Below are 20,871 nucleotides of genomic sequence, written 5' to 3'. Positions count from 1 at the left end.
TATTTTAGACATAGGCCATGTGAGTCCTTCGGCTGCTGAACAAGCCTTGAAAGGTGTGCAGTTTGACTAGCACCGTAATATATATAATGTATTGAAGAAGACCTGAAACTAGCGTTTACTGACATTAAAAATAAAGTGAGAAATGGAAAAGACTTTCGTTCGGATGAAGCAGTCGCCCCCTACTGGTTAACTACTACGTCATCATACTTTTCTTTAGTTATTAAAGGTGCACTCCAGTTGTGGTTGGAAGTGGAAATTTCAGAGTACGATTTCCAACTCGTAACATTGGTGTCATGACACAAACCCCCACATAATATTCTAAGATGGCTGCTGTTTGCAGAAATAGTAAGCTAACTTAAGTTTATGCTATGCTATGCTGCTCATGTGGGTAAAAATACCATGTAGTGTTGTTGGCAACTGGTTCAATGGCTTTTCAACCGAAATGCACTCTTATATCCAGAAGTTACTTTTGAAAACATTGGGGCAAAACTGAGACCTTTTGTAAACGGTAGTACAGTTTTCCACATTCACTTCTTGTTTGGTTCTTATCAGCTTTCAGTTTCACCTTGTTCTCAGAAAAAAAATCCTTGTTTGTAGTTTTTTGGTAGTAACACTCTCAGAAACGAAGCAAACGACCGCATTGGAGAGAATTAGCTTCATGTTAGGCTAGGCTAGCACACACACACACACACACCGAAAATGCCTATTAAAGGTCCAGTGTGTACTGAATGAGCCTTTTATATTGATGTCAGGAGTTGGGTCAGCTTTATGGAGGCTGCCATTTTGGGCCCTCAATAGTCAACAATGGGAAAAACTGAACCTCTTTTGAGTATTGACGCTAACTGGGGGCTGCGTTGGTTCTCCAACACCTGCAACATCCAACTTCACCAGTACACACTGCACCTTTAAAATATGAAAATATAGTAGTATGGATGTAGCCTTAGACCAAGAACAGTGCAGTTGAAAAAAAGTCAAGCTTAATCAAGCTGATAGAGAGCAGGTGTGTGAACCCGAGAGAAGATGAAATGATGTGTTTAATGCTGGGCCTTAAATATGTCACCACCCCTTATGTCCTCCCTCCCTTTCACTCACGCTGAGTCTCAGTGAGCTGGGTTATCACTGGCTCAGCACGTGGCCAGACTCAGAGGAGGAGGGGTCACCATCAAGGGTCACTTCACACACACTCCCCATATTAGGGTCTTGTGATGCGTGTCTGGCGAGAGGCTGAGAACATGAACGTTGTTAAATCCAAGTGTGATTAAAAAGGAGTGTGTCCATTCAGTTTGTAAGACAGAGCCACTGTGATGTGTAACTCCCCCGGGAAAAAAACAGCCAGTGTAATTTAATTTATTTCATTGTTTTCTTGTCATTACAGGGGGGGGGGGAAAAGTATTTTTATTTTTTTATAAATGTAAAAGGAAAAAAAAAAGCACCTGGTGTATGATGTGAATAATTCAGTAGAATAAGTCATTGTCTCAACTTGTCTTGTTAGAAGTGTTTGTTTGGTGTGTACGCAACACCACAGAGTCTCCTGCATGTCAATGAGAGTGTGTGTGTGTGTTTGGTCCACCGTGACATAAACAACAAAACAATTATGGCACGTGACAGAGCTACATTTTTGTTTTGTTTTTTCACTTTCACCTGCTCGATGCTCACGTCTCGTTGTGTTTTCGTAATAATTTGCGGAGACGGAAGGTAGATGAGCAGAAAGATCGCTTGCGGAAACTTGTCAGTGATTCACCAGCGTGCCCGTAGGCGATTATTTTAGAAACAGAATTTGCTCCAACAGGGATTTGTTGGTGCGAAAACAAACACGAACAAGAAAGTGGAGTAAAGATTTTAAAAAGACTTGATGAAATTGGTTTAAATTGGCAAAAGAGAAATGACTTGTGTGCAGTAAATAGCAAAAGCTTAACCCTTTAACACCGACTGTATCGCAGATGACGCATTTACGCAAGCGCACTTTGCATCACCGTAATTGCGCGACTATTTGCGGAAATATTTCCAACGATTTCTGAAAGCTGAGAAGTTGCACGTCAAAGCCAACATGTGGTTATTACGGTCATTTTTTGGCCTGTTTTTGCACATTGAGACAAACAAACGTTACTTTAAATATGTTTTATACTGTTCAAATTTAACATGCAAAGTCTGCTGTTTATGTACAAATAACTGCAAGATATTGAAAGTAATTCTGAAAAATGTATGGTTAAAATAAGCATACAAAAAAATAATAAGAACATGCAGTATAGTATTAGGATGTGTCGCTGCACATTTCTTTATGATGTATTAAGTGTTTTCTTATAACAATACATTCACATTTGAACTGAAGTGGTTTCCCCATGGTCTAATTGTTTAATTCCATCGTTGGTGCTTGAAGAAGAAAAACAGTTTGGCCTTGTAAACTTCATTTCCACTTGAGTGGATTATTCACGGCTTTGTCTTGTGGCTGCAGCAGAGCAGGAATGTTCGAGAAAAAGCTGCAGAAGAAGTCGGGGAATGTTTGTTTATTGGATCGGTCTACGTACATGACGCCAAAGTGCCAACTCCACTCCTCGAATGCAGCGAGGTTTGAGTCCAGGCTCGGCTATGTGTGTCAGAGGTATGTTAAGCAATTTCACTGTGTAAATATTTCTCCAGCCATCCGTGCTGGACATGTGGTCTGCACATGCTTGTTTTCAGACCTGGATCACCTTCAGCTGCTCCCACATTGCTCACAAACCCTCCATCCCAGAACCGGAAGTAGGTTCAACTCGGCGGCGTTGACAAGAAGCCTGGTTTTAATGTTCTTCACACACACGAAAATGAAGAACTCGACATTTCCCCGTTTCATTAAGTCGATGTAAGACCAAAGACTGACTATTGTAGGGTTTCTTTTGCACAAATCCAGGAGAATCCGAGGCATTAAAGGATACAAGCGGGGGGAAAATTCTGACAAAGCTTTTAATGAGAAACTCATCTGTTACAGCTGTGTTTCAAACTGCCGGGGATTTTAGAACTAGCAATAACACACGTGTCAACTCTTCGAACCGGCATAGAAAGGTAGCGCTCGTCTTCCAGGGGTTTGTGACATTTTAAATTCGAATCGTTAGCGTGAGTTATTTAAAGTGAAAAATAGATTAATAGATTTTTATTTTTCATAATGTGGATCATTTATGATTTTTTTTTTGGCAGAAATTTAATATACTACCTATAAGTACATTTGAGTAAGTGTATAAGTTAGTGCTGGGCACGTTTGCGCGTGGCGCGTTTCCATGTGTCTCTGAAGTAACGCTAAATGTTAAAAACAGAGGCACACATACACAGTACACAAGTACACTATTTGTAGCGCTGCTCTTTTCGTTTAATAAACAGACCGCTCTAGTTCGACTGCAGCCAAGCTAATGGCGCTAAAAGAGCTAATGAAGCTAACGTAAACAGTGCCTGGACTCATCAGTCGTGCGTTTAACGTTGACGGCATTAATTTGTCCGGGACTACTGGTTCGATTTATTTCCTCTGAACAAACACTGACAAAAGATTTATCGTTTTGTGACTTACCTTTTTCTGCTTTGTCAGACTTCACTTTTCTTCAGCAATCATTGGGTCTTGGATAGGCGCGCTAACGACGCTAAAGGAGCTAATGGAGCTAACTGGGAAACGGTGCCTGGACTCCGGTGCCACGGCACAAAAAACTGCCTTGCTTTCAAGACTAATTTTCGATCGGGAGTCACATAAACATGATGTCACGCTCGTCTTTTTCCTGTCAGTTGTCATGGAAACGCGTATAATGCATTAGTGTTGCCGCCGGTAATGTGCCCAGCACTAGCATAATCCCTTTAAAGTAATACATATCATTAATTTCCTCAGAGAGGTCACATCATTTTAAAAAGAGACCGAAGTAAAACGTGCAAATCAGCAACTGTGTAACATTATTATTTAGTTTCTGGCACATTCTGACACTTCAAAACCTGATTATATATCTGCTACTGTTAGCAGTGTGTAAAGGCTAAAGGCAAGGGCCTTGTTTTGTAGCAGAAGCTTAGTACACACACAAAAAAAAAACTGATTTAATGGAATGACCTTTAATGAAAGCAAGAAAAGACAATGCGATGCGGTTTTAAGGACACATTTGGACCCTGTAATGTGTAATTCGTGTCACTTCGTGACATACGAGTTGATTACAAATGCTTTTCTGTTTATTTATTGGCAGCTTTAAAACACTTCCTCTGATTAATGGCTAATGAAATGGCATCTGAGACCAGTTTCCACACTCTCGCTGGCCCATATTAACATGTTCCCCATGTGTTATTTATTAATGTTGGTTGTTTTTTTGTTTAAATGTGGAGCTCTGAACATGACCGTCCCCACAAAAAGGAAAGGAACTTGAACTAATGCGACGTTTATTTACATTTGAGCCCCAGAATCCTCTGCCTCGTGAGTCATAACAACGACACAGGATGAGCTTATGTCACAGGTTTGTGGACTGGAGAAGCTGGGACGCAGTTTCTGGCCTTTTGGCTGCGAGGTCGGACATCTGGCCTCCTCCAAAACATCTCACGTCGTCGCCGTTGTCTTACGAAGCAGGAGCGCCACAGCTGCACATGTGCATGACAGCACGGAATCTGCTGGACCATGCAGCACTGAATTCTGGGATGGCGGGCCACCTTGTGCTGCAGCTGTAGTCACGCAGGTTTGGTGAATTCACTGTCCTTTTTGTTTTTTAAAACAAAATCATTTCTGAAATGCTTTGAAATTGTATCCGTCATCGGGGTTATCACCAAAAATTTTAAAATATTGATAAATGATGCATTTTCTGTGCCTTTTTTGGTCATTACAGCTCAATTCTACAAAGTGTTTATCTTGGATTTAACAAAAGTCACAGTTTGAGTCACATTTTAAGGATTAAATTGAACAAATGCATGCATTTACAAAGGTTAATTGCATTCTCGTGTGTTTATTAAGTCGTTTATCTCCCTCTTTACAGTCTGTTTCCTCCATAATTTATTATAACAATTAGTAGTATAATAATAAAAGTGGTTCGCCATATTATGAAAGTGTGTTTTAATTTATGAAACGTCACTTTTATGCATAACCTTTAATTTGCCCGGCGCTAATGAACTTACATTATGTATTTTCATACATACATAATTATTTATTTATGTGTATTTAAACACACGTGAAGATAAAAACTCACTTTTACGCATAATAATTCAGTGGTTTGAGCATGTGAAATCTTGTGTTTTTTGTTACTTCAGTTTTGTTTGGTTTTATTCAGCCAATGTGTCTTTTCTTACTTGACAACAGTTGCCATGTGCCATATGAATCTATTTATTAGTCTTATTATTGCAGATGAAACTCTGATATTTTTATTGGTTATGGCTATTTTCTATCATGTCATCTTTAGTCTTATTTCATTGAACCCGTGTCTTTCTTACTTTGCAACAGGTGCCATAAATTACACGTATTATTACAACAGAAACATTTATTTATGTGAAATATTTGTTTTATTGAGCCAGTGTGTCTTTGTTAGTTGACAACAGTTGCCAGGTGCCACATAAGTACATGATTTTTCAAAGTGAAAACTCACTTTTATGGCTGATATTTTTAAAAAGTCATCTTTGCTCTTGTTTTATTGAGCCTGTGTGTCTATTTTTCATTGAATAACAGCTGCCAGGTGCCACATAAATAAAGTTATGATGGAGTTGATGTGCACGGTGTTCCACGAGTGACGTGGTTCAAGAGAGTGTACTGACATTCCTCGCGCCGTCTCCATGGGAACTTGAGGTTCCACACTGTCACACTGAGCATCATCACACAATAATAATAAAAAAAAGGGGGGGATAATAGGATCCCCGCGCTGCTTTGTCGTAGGGGCCGAACGGTAGTCGTCGTCGTGGGTCTCAGGTTTCAGGAGTGGGGCCTCCTCTCTGTGAATGAGGCCGACTTACGTGGAGGAGGAGGAGGAGAAGCAGGAGCAGTCAGTCAGTCTGCTCAGGTCCGTCCTTTGTCCTCTTTCTCCTGGACCCCCGACACATGCATGGGGTCAACGCGGGCTGTGACGGCTGCCTCGGACGCGGACGCACGCACAGCCGGTCACGGTGAAAGAGCGCGCGCGCAACCCGCCCGCGCGTTAATTAGGAAAACCTGGTTGAGCAATTAAAGCACGAGGAGGAGAGGAGACGCGCGCTGCTGCGGAGCGCAGAAGGTGTGTGTGTGTGTGTTTGTGCTCTGACACTAAACTTTGACGAGACTTTGACATTTTTATTTTTTTATTTTATTTATTTTTAAAGAAAAAGCGGTTGGAGTTCGTTTGGAAAAGAAAAAACTTCACGAGCTGAGTTTGTCCACGCGACGAAGGCTGGATTCCGCTCCTGACGCATGAGAGGTGAGTGAGTTAGTGAGTTTTGACCCTGTTTTCACGCCATTCTGAGCCCGAACGGAGACACTTGAAACGGCAAACACTCTTCTGAAGGTGCTGGGAGGTTTGTGGTTTCACGAAACACCTTTAAAATTACGCGTTTTAACGAGACAAGAGGTTAAAAAACAAAAGAAAACTGTTTTTTTTTTAAAGTGCTGTGAGCTTTGCAGTGATTTTCCTTTGTTTGTTTAATGACTAACCCAAAATGTTAATGTTGCTCCTTCCTCGTGTGTCACTGAAATGATGGCTTTTCTTTTCTTTCTTTTTTTGTGTGTGTTTTGTTAGTTGTTGCCGCAGCTTGGCAGCGCTTTGTTTTCCTGCAGGAATGCCACAATTTCCAAAACAGTCAGTCTGACTCAGCAGAGCTTGTTGAGGATCATTTTTTTTCCCCTCTTTTGTTTTTAAAAAATCAGAAATAGAAACATGTCCTCGTGGATTAAGAAGTGTGACTCTGACAGTGGAGTGATGCTGAGGGCCCTGTTTGTTGATTTCATCATGTGCCCTCGGTCTGCCCCCTGAACCCTAAAAATCCAGCTCTCCTGCTCCTGGTTAGTCCAGGAATGTTAACTCTCCTATTGCTTTGTCCAGAAAAAAACCCTCTCCATACCCCTCTTCCTCCTCCTCCTCCTCCATCTCCTCCTGCAGCAGAGAAGGGTCATTAACTGAGTTGAGCCTGGTTTTATCCTGCATGCCAGTCAATAAGCTACTGTGTTACAACAAGCTCAGGATGCCACTGTAAGGAAAAAGCGCTTTGCGTAAGTCAAATCCTGTTTTACTGAGGTAAAAGTACAATTAAATGTTCTCAAAAATAGTTAAAAGTACCTCAATAATGTCTCGAAAGTAAAAGTTGGTGTTTTAAATTGACTCAAAGGTCAAGTCTGTGACATTTAAGTTGCGTTCACTACCCGTAAATATGTTTTAAAGTCGTTTTCTCGCCTCCGATTAACGGTTTTTGTACAAACTTGTTTTATGGAGGTAGCCATCTTGTGATGCCAGGTTGCCACATACAGGAAAACATCCCATTGGTTCACGAAGGCCACCGTAGTTCCCTGATCTTCCCTGGTGGAAGTATTTGTGCATTTTACTTTAACCCTCTAAAGTAAGCACCAAGAAAAAAGCAAAGAAAAAATGATTTAATTGCATTTTTTATTGTTTTATTTTATTTACTTATGATAACAACAGCAATCAAAAAAAAAAAATATATATATATATATATATTTCTCTCTTTTTTTTTTAAATTAGACCCTACAGTATTTCAGATACAGGCCTCTACCAAACGGTTGAGACGTCTGTTCATAATAAACCTGGTGTGCATAATTCATTGTTAGTGAGCTGATGCGTTTTTCAATGAGATATAGTCACTTAAAGTGTGGTCGACCAATGGCTGAATAGTACCTTAAAGGGTTAATGAATGTACATATGTATAGGCAAAAATATGAAGTTAAAGTATCGTAATAACCGTACCTGGTCGTTTTTCCCTTAAGTTAAATAACAGGAGTAAGAAGCAACAACGATAGTAAGCTTAGCTTGGAGTAATTTTATTAGCATACATGTATGTACACGAAAAATAAATAACATTTACATGGAATAAGTGTACTTTAGGCCTCGCTTGACGGAGGCAACCGCGTTTCTATGGCAGCCTAAACGGACAAAAGGCAAAGACCGAAGCGGAGCGTGCACTATAACCTCATGAAGCAGAAGCTCATTTGTATGTAATGGTCACTGTAGTCGGCTGACTCATTAAAGAAAGGGAGGATTAAGTGGAGGAGAATCTGCAGTTTGGTAAAAAGAAATGATCATTAACTGGCCCTACAGAAAATGGATACTTTAAATACAAGAATAGTAAACGATGCTATAAATTATGGCAGTGCAATAGACAGAAATAGCAATTTGTGTTGATAAGTGTTGAATTTTGGAACTTGACATCTGTTTGTTTGGTTTCATCTTAAGTGTTTCTTTACTGTACTCTGTAACCTGCCAGCACAGATTGGATTAATGAACCATTTCATTTATTTTTTTATTTTTTTATGTAAAAAAACAGTGTTGAAACGTTATGCGGTGTGTCGTCGTAGACAGAACTACAGATATTTTAGAGTAAAATTCTAAAGTTGTACTTTACTAATGAAGTGAATGCACTTTTTTGAACATTCCATCACAGCTTTTTGTTCAGTTCCCCTTTGTGTCTTTATCCAGAACAGCAGCACAAAGCAGTGAGCGTGTTTTTTAACAGTGTGTTGACAGTGTCTGCTGCTATAAAGGTACTTTTAGTGCTGCTGTTGGTGGAGAGAAAGAGGGATGAGGGATGAGGGATGAGGGATGGGGGGGGTGGAGGAGTTGAGAGAAGAGTCTTTAATGTTTCCCCTTTAGCCCCTGCACCACTGGAGGCCTTTCATGAAGCCTCAATGGCAACTTTGAAACATCAGCACCTGCCGCACTGAGTTCATACCACAACAGCTCATCATTCTCTGCCTCTCTAATCAATCCAAATTAAAGGTTAGTCAGTTTAGTGTTGCAGGTGAGCAAAGAAACCACATTTTAAATGAGAAGCGCACATATTTTTATTGTTAATAATTAACACTAAAACTGCTGCAAAAACAATTTAACCCTTTAATGTATGCACCAAGAATTTTTTTTTTTTATCATTTTATTTACTTATGATAACAATAACGTGAAATTAGACCCTACAGTATTTCAGATACAGGCCTCTACCAAACGGTTGAGATGTCTGTTCATAATAAACCTGGTTTGCATAATTCATAAATGTACAAGATTCAGAACAAGTCACATTAAGTGTTGGCGAGTTCAGTTTGATGCATTCTTCAATGAGATATAGTGACTTAAAGTGTGGTCGACCAAGTGGTTGAGTAGTACCTTAAAGGGTTAATGTTCAATAAATTGTAAATGTAAAATATCTTCTGGCTTACTTCTATATATCTTTAGTTTTATTGGAGAACATTTTCCACCACTCATTTTATGAACCAAATATATAATTTATTGATTGATAGAATAACTGACCAATTTGGCTATTACCATAGTAGGCTAACGGTTTCAGCCCTACAATTGGTCTTGGTAACATTCTAGTTTAGGAAACACATATTTACCATTAACTAAATGCTAACTAACATATATAAGTAACATACTAGCCCTTTATTAGTAATCATTAAGCACGTATTAGCACCTTATTCTACCTCTATTATGACATGAATTAAGATTTTTCCTACATGAAGTGTTAATACATGCTTAATATTTACTAATAAAGGGCTAGTATGGGAGTTGTATACGTTGGTAAGGACCTAGTGGAATGGTAAATATGTTCCCACTTCCCTAATCTAAAGCGTCACTGACCTAATTAGTCTTTCTGATCAGCTGTAAATGCACAGGGTGAGGCAGAAAGTACTACACCACACTGATAGGGGGCAGTGCTGAGCCCCATAGGCACAATGTAACAGGTGCACATCGCGAGTAAGACCATACACAATTTTCAACTTTATTTAAACAAAAAAGAGAGATCAGCCAAAAAAATGTTTTTGATTATATATATATTACATTTTCATGCTATTTTCTTGATTAAATCATAAGTAAAAGCTTTTAAAACGACTAAATGTTTCAATTCAACATTGAAATATAATATAATATACATGGTGCCTCACTAGCAGTGTTGGGGTAGTTACTGAAAAATGTAATCCATTACACATTACTAGTTACTTTTTAACAAAGTAATGCCTTTCTTTGTTACTTGCTGCTTAAAGTAATTAGTTACATTACTTTGTGACGCGTTACCCGCAACACGAAGCTCACCGCACGTCACTGGGCAAACTACATGTTTGTCTCTTTAGTAAAAGTAAATTTTGTTCCAGATAAAGCCAGCGGTCCGAGTTTCCAGCTTCTGTGAATGTTTCTGGTTTATCTGCTCCCTATAACAAAGTAGTCATTAAAACAGATTCATGTTGGTTTGTGGACAAAATGAGACATTTTAGGGACATCATCATTCTGAGGTTTGGGAACACCAATCAACATTTTGTTTTTCGGGACATTCTGTGGACCAAACAAGTACTGGATTAAACAGGGAAAATAATGCACAGACGAACTGATGGAGAAAATAATTGTTAGTTGCCGACCTATTCCAGATGCAGGTAAAGTGGGGCCTCAGCTCTAATTTATGAGTGTCGAGCTGTTCAAATATGCTGACCAGCGCTGACTTGGCACTTTTCTGAACACCAGTGGCTCCACAAACCAAAATGTAACCATTTAATTGTTTCCAACTTGTGTTTTGGGAAATAAATAGAAGGATACATTTTTATCACATCACGCTTGCAGCTGCAACTCAGGGGGTCAAAAAGTCCTTTTTTCAGTTTGTCAAACGCTTTAAAACGCTTTAAAACGCTGACTTGACTGAGATTCAAACGCAGGATTGTTCCAAAGATAACGATGGCGTCTCTCTCTTTTTAAGAAGCTGGCTTCTTCAAAGTTGAATGCCTGTAACGTGACATTCTTTGGGTCTGAGTTGTTCCAAGGTCCATAATTTTTGACTCTGGTGAGGCTGATGACTGTCCAACCTCCTTTTCTTTTTTTGGCAAAATATGCACTCTCTGGTCAGGCTTGGGCAAGTCGCACTCACCATGTGTCAGCATCTTGAAGACGCTGGTGTGGAGGGGAGGATTTTTGCGAAGGGATTGATGAGTAACGCGGCGTGTGAGGGCCTGAGTATCACGCAGGCGTGTCTAGATTCTTCCACTGTCCTAAGACTCCTAAGTCCTGTTGTCATTAGTCATGAAATCCTCATTTATTCTCATTGCCACAGCCTGTTTTTATGAAATCTAACATGCCTCTTTGTGTGTGTGTGGAACACATTCATTCTGATATTAAACCAATGTTACTTAACACCTGGATTCATTGCTAGCATTCAATTTTAAGGCTTTAGCAGCTTGTTTTGTTTTTAGGGTTCGAGCATGACTGTGCAAGAGCCCTATTGAAACTGAAGGAATTATTATTATAATTCCGTGGAATAAATCACGTTTTTGAGGCTTTTCCCATGCACAAAACTCACCGATTTTTGCAACCACATCAGATCTGGTGAACAATTGCATGTGAAAGTCGTTTTAGGGAAAAGCGTGGAAAATTGGAAGTGGGAGGGGCTAAAAACTGACGCAAAAAAAGTGCTTGTTGGTCATCTCCTGTCGGGTTTAACGTACATGAACGAAACTTGGTACACACGTTCATTAGGTTGGGCTGTAAATAAAAGTCGATGACAAATGTCCTGTGAATCCTACAGGAAGGCCACCATTTTGGATTGAATGCGACAATGGAGGTGTTTTTGGCATTTTTGCACCAATGCTACAAAATCTGTCTAGTTTTTACTTATTTTTTATTTAGTGTTTTGTCAAAAACAGTGCAGCATATACATTTTCTTCTTGCTCAATCCAGCTATAGCCTAAGATGACCACAGGTGCAAATGAGCTATTTAGCTCTCTCGCTAACATTAAACACATTCAAAGAAGTTATTAGCAGTTTAGACAGACGGCTTAATACTCCAAATTAAATATAAGAATATACAAGTTTAGACATGTATACAAACATTGTGTAAAATAATGTGTAAAGCAGCAATAAAAAGAACAAAAAGCAAGTAGGGCTAGCCCTCCTTCCCTTTTGTAACTCACTGCATTAAAGCTACTTGTTTTTGAGGGAAAACTATTAATTATGTTATTAAAAGTTGTTTTATTGACACAAATATTGTTTTCATTTGTAGTAAATCAACAAGGGATGCACTTTTTATTTTATGGACCTACATTTGATCTGTATTCTCCAAAAGGATTTAACATTACATAGTTCTGATCTGACGCTAACATTTCTGACTAGGGCTAATCGATGACTAAATCGTCAACTACTTTGATATTTTTTCTTTTTTTAAAAATAATTATAACTGTTTTCTGCTTGTTTTTCCAGCTTCTAAAAATGGTTTCTTTGCTGCGTATATATCAAATCATTGAAGTTTTGCCACATAAGTTGGTAAATATTATTGGTAATTTTAGCCTTTCCTCGTTTTAGCTTAGTTGTGATGACCTTTCAGGTGACTTTAAAACCTCCTCTGAGTCACTGAAGAAAACAAGCAGACTGACAAAAGATGCGTTGTGTTCTCCCTTTATCTCTGATGTGGCTCCTACATCAGCTATTAGCATTAGCATTAGCCAGTGTCGTAACATGTCACATAAAACTCCACTTTTCCTCCATAAAGTCCAACATTACATTGAACACTAATGCCCTTTTAAAGAGTCAGTTCTTTGCTGCTGTGTTATGTTAATGTTTCAGTGCGAGTTTGTGGTTTGTAATGAATTTAAAGGGATCATTTTCCTGGCTTCTGGACAGGTGATAAAAACATAGCCCCTAGTCACTGGTTCACCATCTGAACACAAAGCCACAGCGAGGTCTCCTCCAGTGACTCTGTGGCCGACGCTTTGATGTTTTCATTAAGCAGCTTCAAAGCTTTGGCGCTGCAAAGCGCTGTAAGAATGCGACGTTGACCAAACTGCCACCGGGATTAGCGCGCCTCAGTCGGCGCTGTACCTGAGGATTATTAAACCAAAGCATGTGGCCGTGTTTATTGCTCAGTCCCTGTGGTTGAGGTCCCCCCCCCCCCCCCCCACAATTCCAGCCTGCTGCATTCTTGATTTTAATTTTGAGAAAGTGTGAACTTTCCAGTTTGCACATGTTCATTTCTGTTTATCCCAGGAATGAGTGTTTCAATAACACCTGTGGGTTTTTTCCAAAACTTGAAGACATAGCTGAGGATTTTCGGAATGACGGTGTTTAGTATTGCCACAGCAACACTGACGTGAAAATTCTGACGTGAATTTTATTTTCATTGTCTCCCTATGCAGAGCTGACTTAGCTCCCTGATCACCTTTGCATCATGAGTTGGAGTTTCCTGACTCGTCTGCTGGACGAGATCTCCAACCACTCCACCTTCGTGGGGAAGATCTGGCTCACGGTGCTCATCATCTTCCGCATTGTACTGACCGCTGTCGGAGGCGAAACCATCTACTACGATGAACAGAGCAAATTCATCTGCAACACGAATCAGCCCGGGTGTGAGAACGTGTGCTACGACGCCTTCGCGCCGCTCTCACACGTCCGATTCTGGATCTTTCAGGTGAGCAGCACTTATGATTATAGGCAAATACTAAAGGTTGAGAGAAAACTATTATAAAGTTAATATGAGTATTTTTTTTGTGTGTGTCCAGGTAATCATGATCACAACGCCCACGATCATGTACCTGGGCTTCGCCATGCACAAGATCGCCCGCATGGAAGACACCGAGTACAGGCCGAGTCGGAACCTGAAGAAGAGGAGGATGCCCATCGTGAGCCGCGGGGCAGTTCGCGACTACGAGGAGGCGGAGGACAACGGAGAGGAAGACCCAATGATCGCTGAAGAAATTGAGCAAGAGAAGCCTGACAAAGTAGAAAAAGGTAAGTCGCAAAACGGTTCATCTTTTGTGTCAACGTTTGTTCTGAGGAAATCTAACCAGTAGTGCTTGACACGTTAGTGGCGGTAAACGGCGTTAAAGCTAACGCACGTTAACCAATGCTGCAGATGACCAGTTAGCTCCTTTAGTGCCGTTAGCGCACTTACAGTCGAACTGGAGCGGTACAAATAACCAGTGTACCTGTTTTTAAAGTTTAGCGTTACTTAAGAGACTCATTTTAACAATCGGGAGTCAAGGAAACATGATGTCATGCGCATCTTTTTCCGGTCAGTCGTCATGGAATCTCGGCATGCGTTAATGTGCGTTAACGTGCCCAGCACTGCTAACCAGTTTTTGTTTGTTTAAGGCTCGGAGAAAAAGCATGATGGCCGTCGGCGGATCATGCGCGATGGCTTGATGAAAGTCTACGTGTGCCAGCTGATGTGGCGCTCTGCCTTCGAGATCGCCTTCCTCTTTGGCCAGTATGTCCTCTACGGCTTCGAGGTGATCCCCTCCTACATCTGCACCCGCTCGCCGTGCCCGCACACGGTGGACTGCTTCGTGTCCCGCCCCACAGAGAAGTCCATCTTCCTGCTGGTCATGTACGTGGTGTCTTTCCTCTGCCTTCTCCTCACCTTCCTGGAAATCCTCCACCTGGGTATCGGCGGCATCCGCGACACCTTCCGCAACCGGCGCGCCGCCCTCAGCCAGCGGGGCGGGAGGCGGCTCACGTCGGGCGCCCTGCCGACAGCCCCACCGGGCTACCACGCCACCATGAAGAAGGAGAAACTAAAAGGGGAGCTGAGGGATTCACCCATGGCCGACTCTGGGCGGGAGAGTTTTGGGGACGAAGTGGAACGGTTGAGGAGGCACCTGAAGTTGGCGCACCAGCACCTTGAACTGGCCTACCAGAGAGATGAGGGGAGCCCGTCGAGAAGCAGCAGCCCGGAGGTCAACACTGCGGCGCAGACAGCTGCCGAGCAGAACCGCCTCAACTTCGCCCAGGAGAAGCAGGGAGAGGCAACCGAGAAAGGTAAACGACGACAAAGTTTACAGTAATGCTCTTGACTTTTAAGAAATCTAAACAAGGAAAGATTGATGCTTCATAGGAAAGAACAGCAGGGTTTTCTGTCTTTCAATGTTTGGAGATGCATTCCTCTGGTGCTAAGGTAATTGTTCAGTCTTTTGGCAGATTATCAAACAGTCGCAATCTAATAATAGTTTGAGTCTTTCATTGAAGAAAAAGATGCCAGACTTTCCATGGAACAGTTTCACAAAGCACAGCGTTGACCACTCTCCTTTGCTCTGTACAACTGAAAAAAAGCTATTTAAGTCTTAATAAGTTTCTTCCATGATTTTCAGAGCTCAAGTTCACAGCTTAAAACTGAAGTCTGTTTATTCAATGTCATGTTATCCAATGCAGTCTTTAAAAAAAACCAAAAAAAAAACTCCAGATTAAAGTGAACATAACATACTTGAACAGTCATGTGTTGTCTCCTCTTCTCCCAGGAATACATGCCTGAGCGTGCTTCCTGCCCCCAAACGTCTGTTCTTCCATTCCTACTGGCCTTAAACACATGGGGGAAGCACATATGGGAATGCAGTCAGACCACTGAGGGAGACCAAAGTGTGCATGAGTGTGTGTATGTGTGTGTATTTGTGTGCATGCGGGGATGAGAGAATGAGCCTTTCAGTATTAGGGGTCAGTTCAAAAAAAGAGGAAAAAAAAAAATGCAGACTGAGCTGTGTTGTGACGAACGGTTCATCTCCACGTCTGTAAACTTGAAAGCCTGCCACATCTCCTTTCTGTTCACCAGACCAAACTTGGACTGTGCCTCCAGCTCAAACCTGCTCTTTCACCCGCTCTGTATTTTTGTGGCCATAAAGTAAATCCTGCGCCTGTTTCAGCGCCGCCTTCAGATTCAAACTCGTCCAGCTTCAGCGAGCTGCTTCTGCGGATAATAACGTTAACGTCAGTCTGTGTCGAGGCTTGTTTCGCCTCGGAGAGAATCTCAAACAACACCGCCGTGGGTCATGTCATTTCTGTGAGTGTTTGCAGCAGGCCTAACCTGTACCAGATGAGTCATGTTTAATTTAAACCGACCTGATGTTTGGAAGTTATTGTTTCTTTTGTCAGAAGCCACACATTTCAGAATTGTTTGACAGATATTTGAAGTTGTGTGTTTATTCCAATCGGCCAAAAATGTTTACCTGGGGAATGCTTGAATTCTTAATGAGCAACAAATGTTCCAAGAATAAGTTTGTGTACCATCAGTTTTCTTTTTATCAGTGTCTTTCTTTTTTTTTTTTTTATAATGATCACCCCCATTTATAGATGAGTTGCTTATGTCTAGAAAGAGTGGGCATCACAAACGCCACATGTTCCACAGGACTGCTGAGAAGTAGGCACTTAACCGTTAGCAATCTTTGTTTTTTTTCTCCTCTCAGTTCTGTTCTATAAAGCTGGTTCATATTGTTTTCCTTTGCAGAGTAATAAGTTCAATGTCAGTTTCTTGTTAGGTTTTTTTTTTTCTTTCTGTTAACCGGCTGGAATCATCCGTCTTCTCGGCTCCTGTCAACAGCGAAAACTTTTGAAATTTACATTCTTCTTCGGTGAGCCATATTTTCCATCCCTGTCATACACCACTGCTCCTCCTCTGTTCTCAAACACGGATGCTTTCTTTAAAAAAAAAAAAAAAAAAATAACACAAGAAAAAAAAAAAAACCCAGCTGAGGAGCGGATGACAGCTGGCTGCTGACACAGCCTGGCGCCATGTAAACACCCACCATCTTCACTTCATTGTGAGACTTTGATCAGTAGCTTTACTTTTGTATGCGCAAAGTTCATACTTTTTCATCGCCCGTCAGTTGGTTTTATGATCTGTCGCTGGGAAAACTCCGCACTTCACGTTGCCAAAGGAGCCGTTTGATGCTGCGCTCTCATGTAATCATCTCACTTCCAGTTCTGCGACTTATTGCAAAGGTACAACGGTTCATTTTGAACACGGTACTTCAGTGGTTTATCCTCCTTTTTTTTCTATTGCAAGTTTTGTAGTTTTTGTAACTGTAGAGATTATTTTGTCTTCAGAGTAAATAAATATATTTGAACAATATCTGTTCGTCTCTCTGCTCTTAATTTGCATCTTCAGTTTATTTTAATCTCTGTAAATGTGCTACACTTTACAATAGGGTAGAAAAAGCTCTAACATTGGTGTTTACAAATCACAACGGTGTCTTTTTTACAGAAAGGTTTTATACACAAGGCAAACAAATGCAAAATCTGGTTACATGTGTGGAAATGTTTAAATGTAGGCCAACACTGCCCTCTAAAGGTCATGCATGCAAAAGGTTGTTGTGATTGGAGCTAAATATGGTAAAATAATAGCCATCAAATTACAAATTCTTAACTTGTCTCTTTTTTGTTTTGTTTAAATGTATTGCTTGTCCAAAATGGATGTAATTGTCTATAATGTGTGAGACTGGGTTGAAATCATAAATTTTCTGATTTTTTTTTTTGGTGTGTGTTTAACATGAATGTGTAAATTGTAATTTAACCAAAAAAATGACTGTTTTACGTATTAAAAATAATACATGGGATTTTGTGGAATAGGGGTTACAATATTTCAAACGACGACAACAAAAATGCTTCATCTTCACATACAGGTACACTCTTCAGGGATAATGTTGGGCAAAGTCTCGTACTTGAACGAGTGTCCGCCGTCCGACGTGGTGGTGACCCTCAGTGACCTCATGCTGCCCGGAGCCGGAGCGCAGCACTGAGTGATGCCCAGTGCTGCCGTGCTCCGGTCCGTGGCCGAGCAGTTCCCGTGGCAGTAGAAGAAGGTCATCGCCGTCGGCTGGACGATCCAGTTGTCCCAGCCCAGCTCCTCGAAGCTGATCTCGACCTGTGCCCGTTGGCAGTCGCTGTGCTCCGGCCTCTCTTGCGACGGCCGCTGGAGCAGGTTGATGGCGAGAGGAGACCAGGGGATGTTGAGGGATGCGTGACGCGGTGAGCGAGCAGACCGAGGCCTTGTGCGGAGGTCAAGAAAGGGCATTTTGTCCGGTTCGTTGGCGTGACACTCGCAGACCAGGCAGCGGACCTGGAGGAGCAAATGTCCCTCTGCTATGGAGGTCAGCATCCTCTCCTCCAGGTGGTAGGTGCTCCAACCATCTGAGCTCATCTCGGCTGCTTGAACAAGCTGCTGCGTTGAGGGGAGAATGAAGAGCGGGGCTGAATGGTTGGCTGTTAGCTGCTCTTGGCCCGTGTAGAACCAGAAGTCGGCCGACGTGACGACCATCTCCTGCACGTTCACGGAAGGCTGGAAGTAGTACGTGAAGAGTCTTTGGGTGGTTTCTTCTTCTTCACGAGATGAATTGGATCTGGCACAATTTGAGTCTGTCAAAGTGAGACCAGAGAGAAGTTTAGAGAAGCTTGTTTCATTAACCCTCTGTGTGTGTGTGGTGTTGTATTTGTTTACTCTTTAGGCCTTTTTCTGGCATCAACACTGACCTCATCGGGACCAGTTGTCCTCATGGAGACCAAAACCCGGTCCTCATGAGGTAGAACCTCATTTCTAAGGAGCTGGGTAAGTTTAGGACTATGATTTGAATTGTGGTTAGGTTAAGGTTAGAATTAGTTATCAGGGATATGTGTATTTTGTCAAATTTAAAGGTGCATTATGTAATAAATCTAAAGCAACTGGCCATAAAATCCTCCTAATATATATTAGTATATTTATATATTATTCATATGACAAACTGAACTCACAAAACAACAAAAACAGTACAGCCAAAATATTCACATAAAAAATATTTTTTTGCAGACTGTAAATCCTGTTTATGTTTTGAAATCATGTTTTTGCATGTGGCGCCACCTACCGCCGTCTACCAATCAATGGAGTCAGTAGAGTCTCAGCTGCCGAGCAACCACAGGTTGCCAGTTACGTCTGAGCTGTAGTAACCGTTTTTGGCCACATTCTTACATATGGCGCCTTTAAAGGGCTTTTTCAGGGCTGAGTTCATTCAAGTGGTAGACCTGGTTGCTCTAGTTACTGATGCGATATGATAAGAAGCTAAAGTCAAAGGAAGTTTACCAAACAAGGCCTTGATAGTAAAAAATCAGCATATGTATCAGAGCCAACCTACAGATTCATATAAAACTGAGTGCGTGAACTGGCATTTGTTATATTGCAGCATGAGTTTTTTGAGATCAGTTTCTGTAAATCACATCACCATAATCTAACACGGATAAGAATGAGATCATTCTTTCAAACGACAGTCAATATGTACATTAAAAGCCAAATTCCCATCAAGGCATACACTACCGTTCAAAAGTTTGGGGTCATCAATCCAATTTTTTTGTTTTTTCCTTTAAAAGTCACATTTATTCATCAAAACAGTTGTGAAATGAACAGAAAATATAGTCAAGACATCCTTCCTCACTCCTTGATATTGATATTTCCATGCTATAAATGAATGTAAATCTACAGCAGTATTGCTTAATTCAAATAAAATCAATTAAAAACAAGAAATGTTTAAAAGCTTCTCACCAAAACTGGGGAAAAGAATAATCTGAGTCTTTTCCAGGTTTGGACCGCTTTGCCGGTTCGCCCACACTGTCCTGCTCGTCCTATCGGCCCTCCGGCGCGCCTGCCTCATCCCGCCTCGCTGTGCCATTTCCACGTTGGGACCCCGCAAAGGGGTCAGAGGTGGCTCGTGCAGGCCGAGGCCCTCCAGAACTCTCCCTTTGAACCAGGCCAGAGCTTCTTCTCTGCTCAGCTCTTCCCCGCCGCAGGCCAGAATCAGAGCCAAGGTGAGGAGGACGCGGCACACCATGACTGCAGTGTGAACTCTGCTTCTCACTAATGTTTGTTGAGATTCTAAAGTAATCTGGGTGTGAGCGAAGTCTGCGAGGAAAGGCCTTTTGTTGCCAAACACACAAGTGGAAGATAGGGAAAGTATGACCTTGATTTTGCATGTTGCATTATCTGTTTTTGTAGCCGTTTCACACAGTATCAGTGTGTTTAATTCTTCTGTTTTTTGTTTTTTTGCAGCGACACTTGGTGCATGCACGTCACTACGAAGCACTGAAGTCAGTCTTTGTTTGGCTCCGGATTCTGCGTAAGCGCAGTAAACATTTTAACAGAATTGGGATGTTACTGTACAAATGTGTATCTGCAGTTGAATGATCACTCCTTCACATTATGAATCTGTGTGTTTATTTTGAGTGTCGCTGATAAGATTCAAACATAATTCACACACACAGGCACAACACACATGCACCTGTTTTCCCACTGTACAAAAACCTTTTTGTCTACTGTGAGGGGGTGAATGTGTGCACCTACTTTATCTGACTGTCCTTGAATCATTGAAAATCTGTCTCTGGAAATAAAAAAAAAAAAATCATAATAATAATAATGTCTCTGCACAAGGACATTTACTCAGTGATTTATTATTTAGAGCACATTTACTTTGTTACTTGCTTTTTTGTGTGCTCCCAAACAACTTGAAATATATTTATTTAGTATAATATAAAGAGAAATTGTGTGCATTTTTTTTACATCAATAGAAATGTGACATATGCAAGCATTACACTGTATTTACCAGTAGAGGGCTCTACCCACGTGACCTGTTTTTGGCCAGTAAGTATCACAGGTCTCAGATCAGTTTGTCTTTGACAATCAATTAAACAGTAAGGCAATACACTGTAATATTAGTCTATTATATGTATTGAGGTGATTTTAATACTTACGTGATTTCAACTGTAGCTCAGCTTTAACTACCGTACCGTTGTTAGATGGATCAAATTAAACATAAAACTTTAATTACGCCTTCTGCAATTGTTCTAACCATCTGTTTTATCCCCGTGTTTCACTGCTCTATAACAGACTGAATCACAATGTCATTATTGCTAGACGTTCTTTTTATAGCAACTGCAACTGTCTCTGTCGCACGCACGCGCACACACACACACAAACACCCCCCCCCACACACACACACACACACAGGTTGTG

At 41.1% G+C, this 20,871-nt stretch overlaps 2 protein-coding genes across 2 annotated transcripts; one reads left to right on the top strand and one right to left on the bottom strand.

Moving 5' to 3' along the window:
- Nucleotides 1-6,101: 6,101 nt before the first annotated feature.
- On the top strand, nucleotides 6,102-16,882 carry LOC310929838 (gap junction gamma-1 protein-like). Its single transcript, XM_083892687.1, has 6 exons — nucleotides 6,102-6,182; nucleotides 6,268-6,362; nucleotides 13,271-13,542; nucleotides 13,634-13,862; nucleotides 14,226-14,891; nucleotides 15,368-16,882. The coding sequence occupies exons 3-6, from the start codon at nucleotides 13,303-13,305 to the stop codon at nucleotides 15,379-15,381; spliced, it is 1,149 nt and encodes a 382-aa protein (XP_083748813.1). The 5' UTR covers nucleotides 6,102-6,182; nucleotides 6,268-6,362; nucleotides 13,271-13,302; the 3' UTR covers nucleotides 15,382-16,882.
- Nucleotides 16,883-17,511: 629 nt separating this feature from the next.
- Nucleotides 17,512-19,693, bottom strand: inha (inhibin subunit alpha; the record flags this gene model as incomplete). Its single annotated transcript, XM_083901235.1, has 2 exons — nucleotides 17,512-18,254; nucleotides 19,408-19,693. The coding sequence occupies 2 exons, from the start codon at nucleotides 19,691-19,693 to the stop codon at nucleotides 17,512-17,514; spliced, it is 1,029 nt and encodes a 342-aa protein (XP_083757361.1).
- Between the last annotated feature and the right edge of the window lie 1,178 nt (nucleotides 19,694-20,871).

This window comes from Microchirus variegatus (genome assembly GCF_963457635.1).
Source record: "Microchirus variegatus genome assembly, chromosome: 1".
Lineage (NCBI taxonomy): Eukaryota > Metazoa > Chordata > Actinopteri > Pleuronectiformes > Soleidae > Microchirus > Microchirus variegatus.
The sequence above is the reverse complement of the archived record's forward strand: the minus strand, read 5'-3'. Positions and strand labels throughout refer to the sequence as shown.

Excerpts from the sequence above, each read along its gene's own strand:
- LOC310929838 (XM_083892687.1), top strand. The coding sequence starts at position 13,303 with ATGAGTTGGAGTTTCCTGACTCGTCTGCTGGACGAGATCTCCAACCAC. Across the intron at positions 13,543-13,633 it reads TCCGATTCTGGATCTTTCAG|GTAATCATGATCACAACGCC; the intron begins GTGAGCAGCACT and ends GTGTGTGTCCAG. Across the intron at positions 13,863-14,225 it reads GCCTGACAAAGTAGAAAAAG|GCTCGGAGAAAAAGCATGAT; the intron begins GTAAGTCGCAAA and ends TGTTTGTTTAAG.